At 40.5% G+C, this 12,057-nt stretch overlaps 1 protein-coding gene across 1 annotated transcript in view; it reads left to right on the top strand.

Moving 5' to 3' along the window:
- Positions 1–10,124, top strand: part of maml2 (mastermind like transcriptional coactivator 2) — a 33,921-nt gene extending 23,797 nt beyond the window's left edge. The window contains exons 2-5 of the mRNA XM_005455069.4: positions 2,502–3,671; positions 8,247–8,411; positions 8,511–8,619; positions 8,718–10,124. Coding sequence (XP_005455126.1) covers positions 2,502–3,671; positions 8,247–8,411; positions 8,511–8,619; positions 8,718–9,547 — 2,274 coding nt within the window. The 3' untranslated portion in view covers positions 9,548–10,124. The remainder of the gene's footprint in view (positions 1–2,501; positions 3,672–8,246; positions 8,412–8,510; positions 8,620–8,717) is intronic.
- Positions 10,125–12,057: the final 1,933 nt, after the last annotated feature.

The raw sequence follows: 12,057 nt of genomic DNA on the forward strand, positions 1-12,057 counted from the left end.
ACTGAGAGTTGAGTGATCAGGATGGTCCTTTTTTGCTGTGAAGTGTTTGCACTTGACGTTGGGGTTTGTCCCAATTGAAGCCGTGAGAAAATCTCAACTGCAATCTCAAGTCTTGAGACACTTCATCCTTGAATTTTGAACTGAACACTACTCCTGGCTATTTTTTTTTTTTTTTTAATGGCACAGAAACAGAAATGAGGCAACCTTCTCTCACAGTGGCTTTTTGCAACACATGCACTGTCCTTTCCATTATTCATGATGTGTTTTCACTGACAGTGCCTTGAACCATGAGGAGTACTCCTGTCTGTCTTTTCCAGAAAGAGCCCTGTGGAATGAGAGAACGTGTACCTGAGGTGCACACACTAAAAAAAGCCTGTTCTCATCTGGTTTTGGAGAAAATCACATGTCGTAGATTGTGTGGCTCTCATTGAAGATGGAAAAAGTTCATATGGCTGATTAACTCGTGGAGCATTTCCAGTGTAAAATTATATGCAACTCCAGAGTTCCCTGTATTAAGCAGGAATCAAGCAGCCAGACTGTCATTAAGATAAGAGCTTTTTTTCCTCTCTAGACTTTAAGAAACTGTCTACTGAGGTTACTTTATCTAGCAAAGCATGTTTAAATTATTGCCTCTCTTTTTGTTTGGTATTGGGTTGCATTTTATTTTGTTTCATTACTTTTTAAATTATTATTTGTTTTTATTTTAGATGCAAACCAATAAAACGTACATTACATCACTTACCAGCCTACTTTGTTTGCTTATTTGTCCCTGTTGAGAACATTTTTTACTCTTTTTTTTTTTTTTCTACTATTGAAAGAATCTTTAGTGCAGATTTCAAGATTCCAACCTACTGCACTGGGTTATGCCTCCAAATGAGTTTTGATGTGGCAAATGTTGCACATGCAAGCCCTGTTGGGGCTGTTGGATGAGCTTAGATTAAGAAGAAAACAGATGATTTTTCTAAGCACCTTGAAAGTGCAAACTCTTAACGTACATTATTTTGCACAATAGGAGGCAAACATCCAAGAGAATGAAAACTGACCGTAGCATTTTTTTTTTTTTTTTTTTGAGTGGATTCATACTCATCATAAACTGGAGCAAAAGTAAGGGTTAGCTGCTTGCATGTTGAATTTTTCTCCTGGATATCTTTGTTTTGCAGTTGTGGTTTAACAAATATGGTTCACATTAGTGAGATAAAGTTAAATGCAAAGTCAGTGCGATTAAACAAAACAATGTCCCTCTGCTTTTAAGTGCATCTGCATTATTGTCATCATCCAGTTACTGTGTCGAAGCACGCATGGACATGTATTAGCATTTACAGGCTTGGTGAGTCAGAGATATTTGTACCTTGATTAACATGAACTATTGTTAAGAGCATTAGTAGAAATAATATGACATGAACAGAGTAGAAATGTAGTGAACTGCAGGATTCGCTCCAAAGCCTCAAGCTATGAATCATCTTAATGCCAGCTAGTGGAAATGAGTCAAATTTGTTCCACAGTGAAATATGCAACACACTGATACTCCTCCTATGATCAGGCTGGTGTACAATTAAAACCATTTTGTTTCCATGCAGGAGTCGCATTAAAACATGGTCAGATAATCAGCCATTTGTATGAATACATGTACACAACAGATCGCTCCTTAATAGACAGCCTTTCTCACTGTTGTTAAAGACTCATATTGGAGATTGTATTGTTTTGTAGACATGATGATATCTTCTCCTAAAAATATGACTCATTTTTGGAATAGTAAAATGCACAGTTAGGGTGTTAAGAGTGTTGATGTGTGCTTAGTTAGTTCCACCTCTGTTCTTATTACCTTAAATGAAGACATGGGTAGAGGACAAAAGGAAATCAGATATCTGCACCAGCATGTTAAGCAGAATCTCAGCCACAAAGGAGAAACTCTGTATATCTAACGAAGCACAATGGATGAAAATATAATGTATGCAAATGAGGGAAACAGACAAAGAGCTTATTCTTCTCTCTGCAGTCTGTCGACTATATCAGATTCCTAACTATCTTCTCATCCCATTCAATGCACTCAGGCTACATTATATCAAAACATTTTTCCAGTTCCTTCTTGCTGCATTGGAAGAGTTTAAATAAAACTGTGTATTCAAATTTTGCACAATCTGGACGTGCATGGTCTTACCCTAATTTGTGATTGATGCCAGAATGAACCGTTTGAAAAATCACTGCTTTTTTTAACTTTAAGATTAACATTTGTTAATTAATATGTGTGAAATTAGTCTTGAAAACATGGTGCCACTTCATGTCTGTCTAGTGTATTCATTTTCAGAACTGCTTTAAATTCTCTCACATGACAAATTTTCCATCAAGTACAATCATTTAACTCTGGGTTTATCTGAACTGCATACCTGCTGGGGTCATTTTTGAGGGGATGGGGTTGCTTACCTGGTGATAAAAAGGGTAAATGTTAAAAGCCTTTGATATTTTTTTTTCTGGGTTTAACTTCTATATGTTGTTTTTTGCAGATTCATGGATCTTTGCGAAGGAAGATTGAGGGGCATGCCCCAGGACAAATACCAAAGCAAAATGGCCTCTCCTGTGGTTTCCCTGGATCAGACTTTAAGCGGGTCCGTGTGGACCACAACTTAACCCAGTCCCATTCTCTGCAGGGCTCCTCAACCATGGGCATGCAGAGGAAGAATTACATGATGCCTCATGCACTGGGGTCAGACATATTCAACATGACCCTGAAAGAAATGAAGAAAGAGCCCTGTGAGATCCAGTCTTGTGACCAGTCAAATGCAGAGATGATGTTTGACTTCAAAGATGAAGGTCAGATTGATCCAGAACTCCAGGATCTCTTTGATGAGCTGACAAAGACGGTGCCTACACTGAATGACCTGGAGTTTGAAAAGATGCTAAAGCAGGATGATACATTTGGCTTGGATCTAGGACGGCCAAGCTCGGCGGGAGCAGCTGCCAGTCTCTGCTCTCCACTGGAGAAGCCGATAAAGACAGAGCACTCACCAGATTTTGGGCAGGCTCATTGTGGCTCACCACAGCTTCGACCGGCTTCTGCAGGGCCCACTTTCACATTGACCAGCACGTCTTCAACCACCACATCGCAAAAAGCTAACACTCAGGCAGGACACCCAAGGATGCCCTGCTGGCCTGAAATATCTCACGCAGAGCAGCTAAAGCAGATGGCAGCAAACCAGCAGCAACCGAATTCTCTTCTCCATCACCACCACCAAACCCCACCTGTGGCCCTGACCAGCTGGGCTCCTTCCATGAGCACCCACTCCTCCACCAGCACCTTCCCTCAAGACAATGTCTCTAGCCCACTCCCACTCAACCAGCAGAGGATTGGCTCTCACAATAAAGGGATCAACAACTGTCTCTTCAAATCAACCAGCCACAATGGCTCCAATCATTTGGACATGAAGGTTCTCAGCACCAAGCCTACACTGCATTTCAGCCCCAAAGTACCCCATTCTGCCAGCCAGCCCATGTCTATCATGACAAACCCAGTGAACAAGACAGAGCAGCAGCAACAGTCACCTTCACCGGGCCCACATCAGCCACATTCAGGTCTCCATTTCCAGAACCAACAAATCCCCACATCAGGAGCCCTTTGTCTGCAAACCAAGACTGCTCACGGAGGGCTGCCTTTCAGACCGTCACAGCAGCGGCAGGTAAGGTCTCTGTCCAAAATTCCTTTACACACGATTGCCCTTATGTGAAAACACAATTTTAACTTTTTAGCTCTATAGCAGGACGGCTTCGACTATTAAGAGATTTGATGTAATGTGCCCATAGCGGCATATCAAGCATAGCTAGTGCCATGAAATACTGAGACCAGTATGGCTACTTATATGTAGTATCAGAAGGTCAAATATTTTCTGTTTGATCCACAGAATGTTTCATTTTTCTATTTTACTGCACTTTATAAACAAAGTCAATAACAGCACAGACTGCCTTTTTTTCTACCGAAAGTCTAGTAACATAATCCAAAGCACAATCAAACGTACTCATTTAGTTGTCCTGCTGGCATCTTCAGTTTGCTTGCAGCAGCCAACCTGCTGCCTAAAACAACTACAATGCAGCTCTGTTTATTCTGCGACTTTATTGTTCTTGCTAATGTCTGTGTGTGTGCGTTTGACGATGACACAGATTGCCAGAGCATGGTAGATTATCATGCAGGACTTCTAATTTCTCTGCTTGTCATGGTGGCTCCCTGTCAGGGCACAGATATGCACAGCGGGATTTGCTAATTGGAGGTTGTTAGCTACAAGGGACAAGTGGTGGAAAATGACAGTAATCTGCTTAGCCTAGTGCCGGAGGTTGAATCACTGATTTGTTATGATTGGAGAGATTTAGACCCTCCCCTCTTTCATTTTTTGCACCAACAATATCTGTAGCTGCCTTTGTGTGAAATGATAATGCGAGCCCCGCAACAGAGCTCTCATAACCTCTACAGATCAAGGGAAGTGCTTGGGTGACTGGGAGAGGGTGGGAAGAAGGCGAGAGGGAGGGAGTTATGCAGACATGGAAGTAAACGAGGTAGGATCATGACAATTACATCAACACATCAAAACGGGACCAGTTTTACCACTGCTAGAGCTATTTACACTTTAAACAGTGGCTGTTCATGGTTGCCTTGAAACTACTTGACAAATATTCCTGATATCAGAAGCCTTACATAAATGTTTGAGGCAGAAATACACGGGCTTTAAGATTGGTAGATGATTTAAATAGGCAAAGAAAAAGCATTTCCTGGGCTCAGATTGACCCCATTTCACAACATTTCAAATCTTTTTTTATAAACACAATGCATCATTTCAAGCAAATGTACTGGCTGTCGTAATAGTGACAGTAGTATTAGTGTTGCATTAGAGATAATAAGCATTTTTAATAAAATATGTACGATGTGGTATGTAATTTAAAAAGGATCGCAGTGAGAGAAAAGGGGAAGACACTTAACAGAGCTGGATATCAAATAATGAAAAAGACTTGTGAATTTGTTGAATTATTAAACATTATTTCAGAGCTCCTTAAAGTAAAATCTCTTTCACCTACAGTTTTATAAAGTTTGTGAGGGGTTAAGGGTTTGGTGAGACAGCTTTCCCAAAGAGATTATTTTTTAATGTGACCAAATAACCAGCACGTTTCCATGAATATGATAGGGTTGGAATTGCAGATAATAAAAAAGACCTTTATAATTTATGGACACTATTTATAATTTCCAGCCGAGCTAAAAAGTGCTGATAATGGTGTTTTGTAAATTTTAGCCAGCATGGACAGGGTTAAAAGTCCAGCTAATGAGAGAGGGACAGCTTATAGAGAGGAGAAAAAGAGTGGAGTCTCTTCCCACAGTGAACTGAATTAGTAATGCCAGAGAAATAAAGGTCCTGAAAGAGTGCCCTGATCCCCTGTGTAACACAAGTAACTAGCAGTGGGCTTCCTTCCACTGCCTGAAGCTGGAGACCGTTATTAAAGCATGCACGTCCAAACATGTTTGAAGCTTCTTACTAATAATCAGTTTCTGAATCAAACCTGACAAAATTCAAATCCACCACTGCATAAACCTCTGAGGTTGCACAATATTCACTTCACCCACTTAAAGTACTCATACGAGTACATTCTGGAGCAGCATACACTAGAGGACACTAATGCATTATGAAACCTGAGTTACTGTGGTTGGTGGCAATGCTGTCTCAAGGACAAAATTTTGTGTTGCTAGTTTCACCAGTTGTGTAGCTGTGTTGTGTGTTTTTTCTAAAGAAAAAATACTTTGGGGTGTAATATGAGTGCTAATAAAGAATGAGGCAATCCTGCAGGTCTTTATTATTTTTAATTTCTGAAATATTGCAGCAGTGGAAAAAGTACTGCTTCAATAAAAAGAAAAAAGATCTGTGTGGAGTTTTTGGTTTCAGTAAGACCTTTCAGGGAAACAAAGAAAAAATCTAGCACAAACTATGTTAGTGAAAGTTAAGTTTTTTAGTTCCTTAATGACTCAAGTCAAATAGTTACTGAATATATTTCCATATTAGATATCTTTATAGCAATATAATGACCTATGTTTACATTTTTTATTATTTCAAATTCAGTTGTGTACACATGCGTTACAAATATTTGTCAGACAGTCTTATCCAAAGCGACATCTGTATTTTCTCTGCATTAGATCAAATGAAGACATTTGACAGCGATTTCATCATCCCATAGTGTTTAGTTTCGGCTAAAACCAGTTGCTATTTTAATACTACACACAAACTTTCTGGAGAATACTGTCCTTACTGAAATGCATGAACCCAGTAGCCACAGTAGCTGAATGCTCACAGTGCATGCCACATAATCTGGCTGCAGACCTGAGCTGGATGTCATAACCAGTCTCCCACATTTCCTTTCTGTTTTATCACTACACCAACTGTCTAGTAACGGCAAACATGGAGTAGAACTCAAAACTAAGGCAACATCTAAAAATAAAGGTTTACTCAAAGTAAATAAGGACAAGTTTTGTTGTTGATCTTGTGGCACCAGATCCTTCAGTTAGGATAAGAGCGGGGCCATAGGGGTTGAGCCTACCAGGTCACTCCAGCAGTGCTGTGAAGGGAGTACTTGTTTCCTGGGAAAGGGAGCTGCGGCCAAGTCCAGATGCCGAGGCGCTCCCCAGGGACAGCATCCTGAGACCAGACTGGAGGAAGTGCAGTGTGAGAGCCGGCGAGGCTGGGCCTGGATCACTGTCAGCTGCCTGCGCTGCCGCAGGATGGGAGACTAAATCACTCCGCTCCTTCTCTCAAGCCCGAGCCACATGTGGTATTCATTTACAAAAAACTTGTGAAGAATGGAAGGGGGGGAAACATGGAAAACAGCTTTATGACACATCAGGATGACAGAGGATTACTCAGTTGTACACGCTAAAACACCCCTCGTTGGGTCTTTTCTTACAACAAAGATGGATCAAGCTCTCTTCAATTTACCTCTGTGGGGAACAAGTCTTTGAAGGTCACGTTTTCTTATAGACTCAGTAAATGGATAAAGTAAATCAAAACCAGTGACTCTGCTTTCTACTGTAAGAGGAGAAACCACTGTTTTGATGTTTCAGTCCCTGTGTAACCTCATTGCCATGCTTGGTTTGCTGTGTGGGTTGAACTCGGGCAGAGAAGGCGAATATTAGCTTACGTGAAGTGGCTTGTGACTCCTGATGAGTTTCGGCTTCCCTTATTCTCTAATCCTGTCTCGTTAGTTCTCCAAATTTCAGTCCATTCATTATCATTCACTAAGACTAGGAGGCACACACACACACACACACACACACATACATATTCTTCCTTTTTTTTCTTCAGAAAATCACAAAGCTACTACCCTGTAGATATTCATTCTCTGCAAAGACTCTGTCCTTAAGTAGTAGCTTCTGGTAAATGCACTGTTGGATTTCTAATCCATTTTACCCTGGGAAACATTTTAAGTCAACATAATGACTGACACTGTATACACAGTATGTGTTGACTTGGATTTGGTGCACATTAACCTCCTTCATGACAAATGTTCGCACTTGCTGCAAGCTTGTGTGTTGTGAGGGTGTCCACATGAAAGGCTAGTTTTATTTGGAGCGCTTGGATGGTCGCCACAGCTGTCTAAAAAAGCTAAAGAAAATATGAAATGCAAGGACTGTAACATCTTAAGCACCATGGTATTCACATGGTGAAAGATTATCTGCAACAACAAAAAAGCATACACTGAGGACAAAACTTTAAACAAAAAGCTAGTTTGGATCTCTCAATTCCTGCACAACATTTTAATCAGTGATAGTGTCAGGAGCCAAATGGGTTTCTAGAGGATGGAATGCCTCTTGCCAAAAACAACACAGTGATCAGTAAGGGAGAGCTTATTAAATGGAGGTAGTCATGGTGCTGGCGCTTAACTTCCCATCGGCACACATTTCCTGCTGTCTCAGGGATTCTTTCCACTCTCTTTAGACACAATTATCAGGGGAGAGGCAGGCCTTGAGGACGACTTGAACCCCCCCGCACCACCCCCAACAAAAAAAAGAAGAACAGAAAAAAAAAGCCCCCTCCATTTTTCCCTTTTTCATCTGCAGAGGGAGTAGCCTTGACCACATTCTGGAGGTTGAATAGCATCTTTGACACAGATATATGATGTCTTGTAGAGTTTTGCCCCCTAGTGGCATGCCTGTGTTGTTGCAATGTTTTGATTTTGTGCTTTCACTGAGAGTAATGTAAAACCATCCTATTGTCTCTTTTTCAAAGGGTGTTCCTGCTGGTCCAAGGCTGCCCACTAATGGAAGCTTAGGAGTCATGTCAGCCCAGTCACAGCCACGACCCCCGGCCCCAAACAACCAGCAGAAAGGGCCTCCAAAAACACAGGCCATGCAAAGACAGCTCAACCAACCGCAGCACACCATCTGCAATTCAGTAAGCTGCGTTTACATCATACCGTTTTCACTGATTAATTAAGACTGTTTTGATCAATCATATGTATATAATATTTAGAACACTGTTTTTACTTTCAAGGATAAAGACAACACACATGATCAGTTTAGTCGTCACCTGACAAGACCACCGCCAGATTACAAGCAGTCAAGAAGTATAGCTGGAGTTCAGCAGGGAAACATCTTCCCAGGTACTTTAAATTTCTAGTGATTAAGGAATGCTTTATATGCTAACAAACAATCTTGATTAAAAAAAAACACTTTTTTTCTTTGTTTGATGTTTCCTCAGGTCAAAACTCCTCCCAGTGTCCTAACAGTGGCCCTGAGAAGACCCTGCAGTCTTGTCACCTTGCAGTTGGTTCTGCTTCAAAGATGAGTGCTTCACCATCAGAACGCAGATTTGCTATTGGGACAGATTGTCACCCCAGTTCTTGTGTCAGCCAATGCCAGCAGCAAAACAGTCACAGTCAAATTCGACTGAATCCGAGTAAACCCAGGTTCCAGGGCCCAAACACACAAGGAAAGTCTTTTGGGATAAACAGTGTGGCAGGTGTACAGCACCAGAGATCGACACCTCACTTGCGTCCCTCTGTGCCAGGACAGGGTGTCGGAGGCTTGGTGACAAATGTCAACATGGGCTGGGGTTCAGCCAACAAGCAAGTGACACCTGGACTCTGTATTAGGCAGCTACACCCACTACAGTCCCAGGGTGTGCAGGACTTGCCGAACCATCCATTCCAACAGAGACACATTGCCCCTCCCAACCAGGTAGCACCAGACATCAGCATGCACACTCTAAACCCTCCACTAAGAGACATAGGTCAGAGAGTAAGTCAGGCAATGATGGGTTCTCCCTCAGCCGTGGGAAACCTTAACCAGGCCTCACCTGAACCGAGGATACCAGCAGGGAACTTTACAGAGCCCAGTCCCAGCTCTAGCAGCTACCATAATAACAGAACCAACCGTCTGACCTTTGACTTCCTCCCAGAGGGGGACAACACAGTTCCGGGAATCAATGCAGACTCAGACTTCATAGATTCCCTGCTCAAATCGGGTTCTGGAAATGATGACTGGATGAAAGATATAAATTTGGATGAGATTCTCGGTAGCCACTCGTGAATTTGGGTCACAAATGACTAAAAATGGACCCACAGCTTAGAGCTCGTAGAGGTATGTAAGGTGAAAAGGATTACGTTTGTAAGTAATGTTAAAACGGACTTTTATAGACTCATTATTATTACCCAGATATACTGAATTGCTTTGTATTGTATTTACTGTGAAAATCAATTGTGTTCCAAGTACTCTGCGTATTTCTTCCTGGTGTATTGGCCAAGAAATTGCTTTTCTATGCAGTCACTGTTTTTGTGGTCTGTGCTCTGTGCTGTCTTATAGAGTAAAATACAAAATTCACACTGTGAAAAGAAAATATTGCCGTTATTTTCCTTTTCATCCTGGTTTGTGTTTCAAAGTCTAGCATCACGTGGTATTAGCTTTTCCAGTGTTTTGCTGCCAGACACAAGCGAGCTTGCAAAAGCATTTTTTCTCCTTTACTTCCTTCTTGTTCAAACCTTTTCATCTGTGGTAGTTACAGTTTAAATTATGTAACCATTATTTTTTTCATGTTATATTTAATAATTATTGGAATAGTAATTAGACATTATATTACATGTAATTAATAAAAATTTATTTGACTCAAGTTGTGCATTTGTTGACTTTATTTAATAATGAATAGTTTGGTTTACTACATCTTACTTCCAACTCAGCGCATGTAGATACTCTTAAAGGATGCTTTGATGTTACATTGTTAAACACACCAGGTAAGGCAATTTCCCACTTTACAGGGCTAATGTGTTGAAATGGCACACTTTAACCCAAATGGCAACCTTCTCATAAAAATAAACAAGTAGTGTTCAGTGCTTAAACTTAACCAAATAGTTTTTAGTGCCTAAAAAAAATATTTAAGGCACTAAAGAAGTTTCTTGATTGTTTGTTTGTAACTGCCCAAATCTGTCCATGCAGCTTTTGGTACCTAAAGCTAACCAGCAAGTAAAAGCAAAAGTGAAAGATGGATGGAAACAAGTCAGCAGAGCGACTGAATACCAAAGAACCAAATTAAACACACAAACAAAACCTAAACTGTTTTCTCCAGGCTGACAAAAATGGGATTATGCATATTCATTTTATCCCCAAAAGACAGACAAGATATTCTGGAAGTCATTTTTGAGCATATAAATCAAACGAGGACAGCCTTCTTTCATCTTAAGATGTTCCTAATTTTGACAATACTTATCTAAGAGTGAGAGAAAGAAAAATACTGCATGTATACACATAGTCCTTCTACTCTGGACTATTGTTTATTAGGGTGTCTCAGTACTACACTGAGAGAAGTGAGGCGAAAGTGTGCGATACTGAAAAGAAAGCGAGTGATGATTCCTGTATGATTTTTTTTCCCCAATACAAACATCAGCTTTTAAAACAAAATGTTCAGCACTGGCTGAACTGAAACAACCATTATTCTAGATAATTACACCTGCAGACGAGTGTTGCTGAGGGACTGTAATATTGTTATGTAATGATGATTTGCACAAAATGTCATTGAACTCTACACAGCAGAAATTATACTGGTTATGTATTTTAGCCAATAACGCTCATGATTACTAAATAAAACATGAGAAGCCTGGAAATTTCTTTACAGTAAGTCTTCTCTGAAGTAAAGGCACAAACAAATATAATAATTAAAAAATATATCAAAATGAACAACTTACAGAGAGTAAGTCTCACCCCAACTGGTCGCGGCAGATGTCTGAGCCTGGTTCTGCCAGAGATTTCTTCCTGTTAAAAGAGAGTTTTTCCTTTCCACTGCCCCCAAGGGGGTCATATGATTGTTGGGCTTTTCTCTGCATCAGAGTTTATGCAGATGTTTTGCATTGGAGGTAATTAGTGTAAGGTTCATGCATTGATCTAAACTCTTTGGCCTGCTGTAAGACCCAAATTGGATGTTATTATGATAAGATGATGCACTGGCATGTAACGGTCCTGTTCAGTATCTGGCACCGCCTCTCGGTCAGGTGAGCCACGTATACTTTACCGATTGCTTTGAAAGACGTGAACATCAACAGTGAAAAATTATCATAATATAAAGAACACAAACAATTCCTCCTTGGGAATTTGAATTGTTTTGGGTCCACTCTATTCTTTGTTTTTGATTTTTGTTGTTGTTGTTTATTGTCATTGTCTTGCTATTTTCAGACTTATCTTTCCAGAGTTTCAGTAGCTAAACTATTAATTTGGTGAAAAAAAATTCATATATCGACATTTATAAATACAATGAAATATAGAAAACTGATGTGTGTAGTATACAGGTTACCGCGCGGTTCAACAACACATCAGCATAAGAGCATTTATTTAAGTAATAACTGGTAACAATGCTAGTGTTTTCCCAAAATACCCCTGACAGCATAATGCCGCTCGAGGCGGGGCTAAACGTGGGCAGTCAGGGATCTCTCATGTTTTTGAGGTTGATGGTGTGCGTTGTAGTTACCTACTGTGACCACAAGAGGGAATCAACATATCTTTCTGTTCAAGTTAACCTTTTCAATGTTCACTTCCAAGGCTTTTAATTTGAGGCT

The sequence above is a fragment of the Oreochromis niloticus genome, linkage group LG14, assembly GCF_001858045.2.
Source record: "Oreochromis niloticus isolate F11D_XX linkage group LG14, O_niloticus_UMD_NMBU, whole genome shotgun sequence".
Taxonomy (NCBI): Eukaryota; Metazoa; Chordata; class Actinopteri; order Cichliformes; family Cichlidae; genus Oreochromis; species Oreochromis niloticus.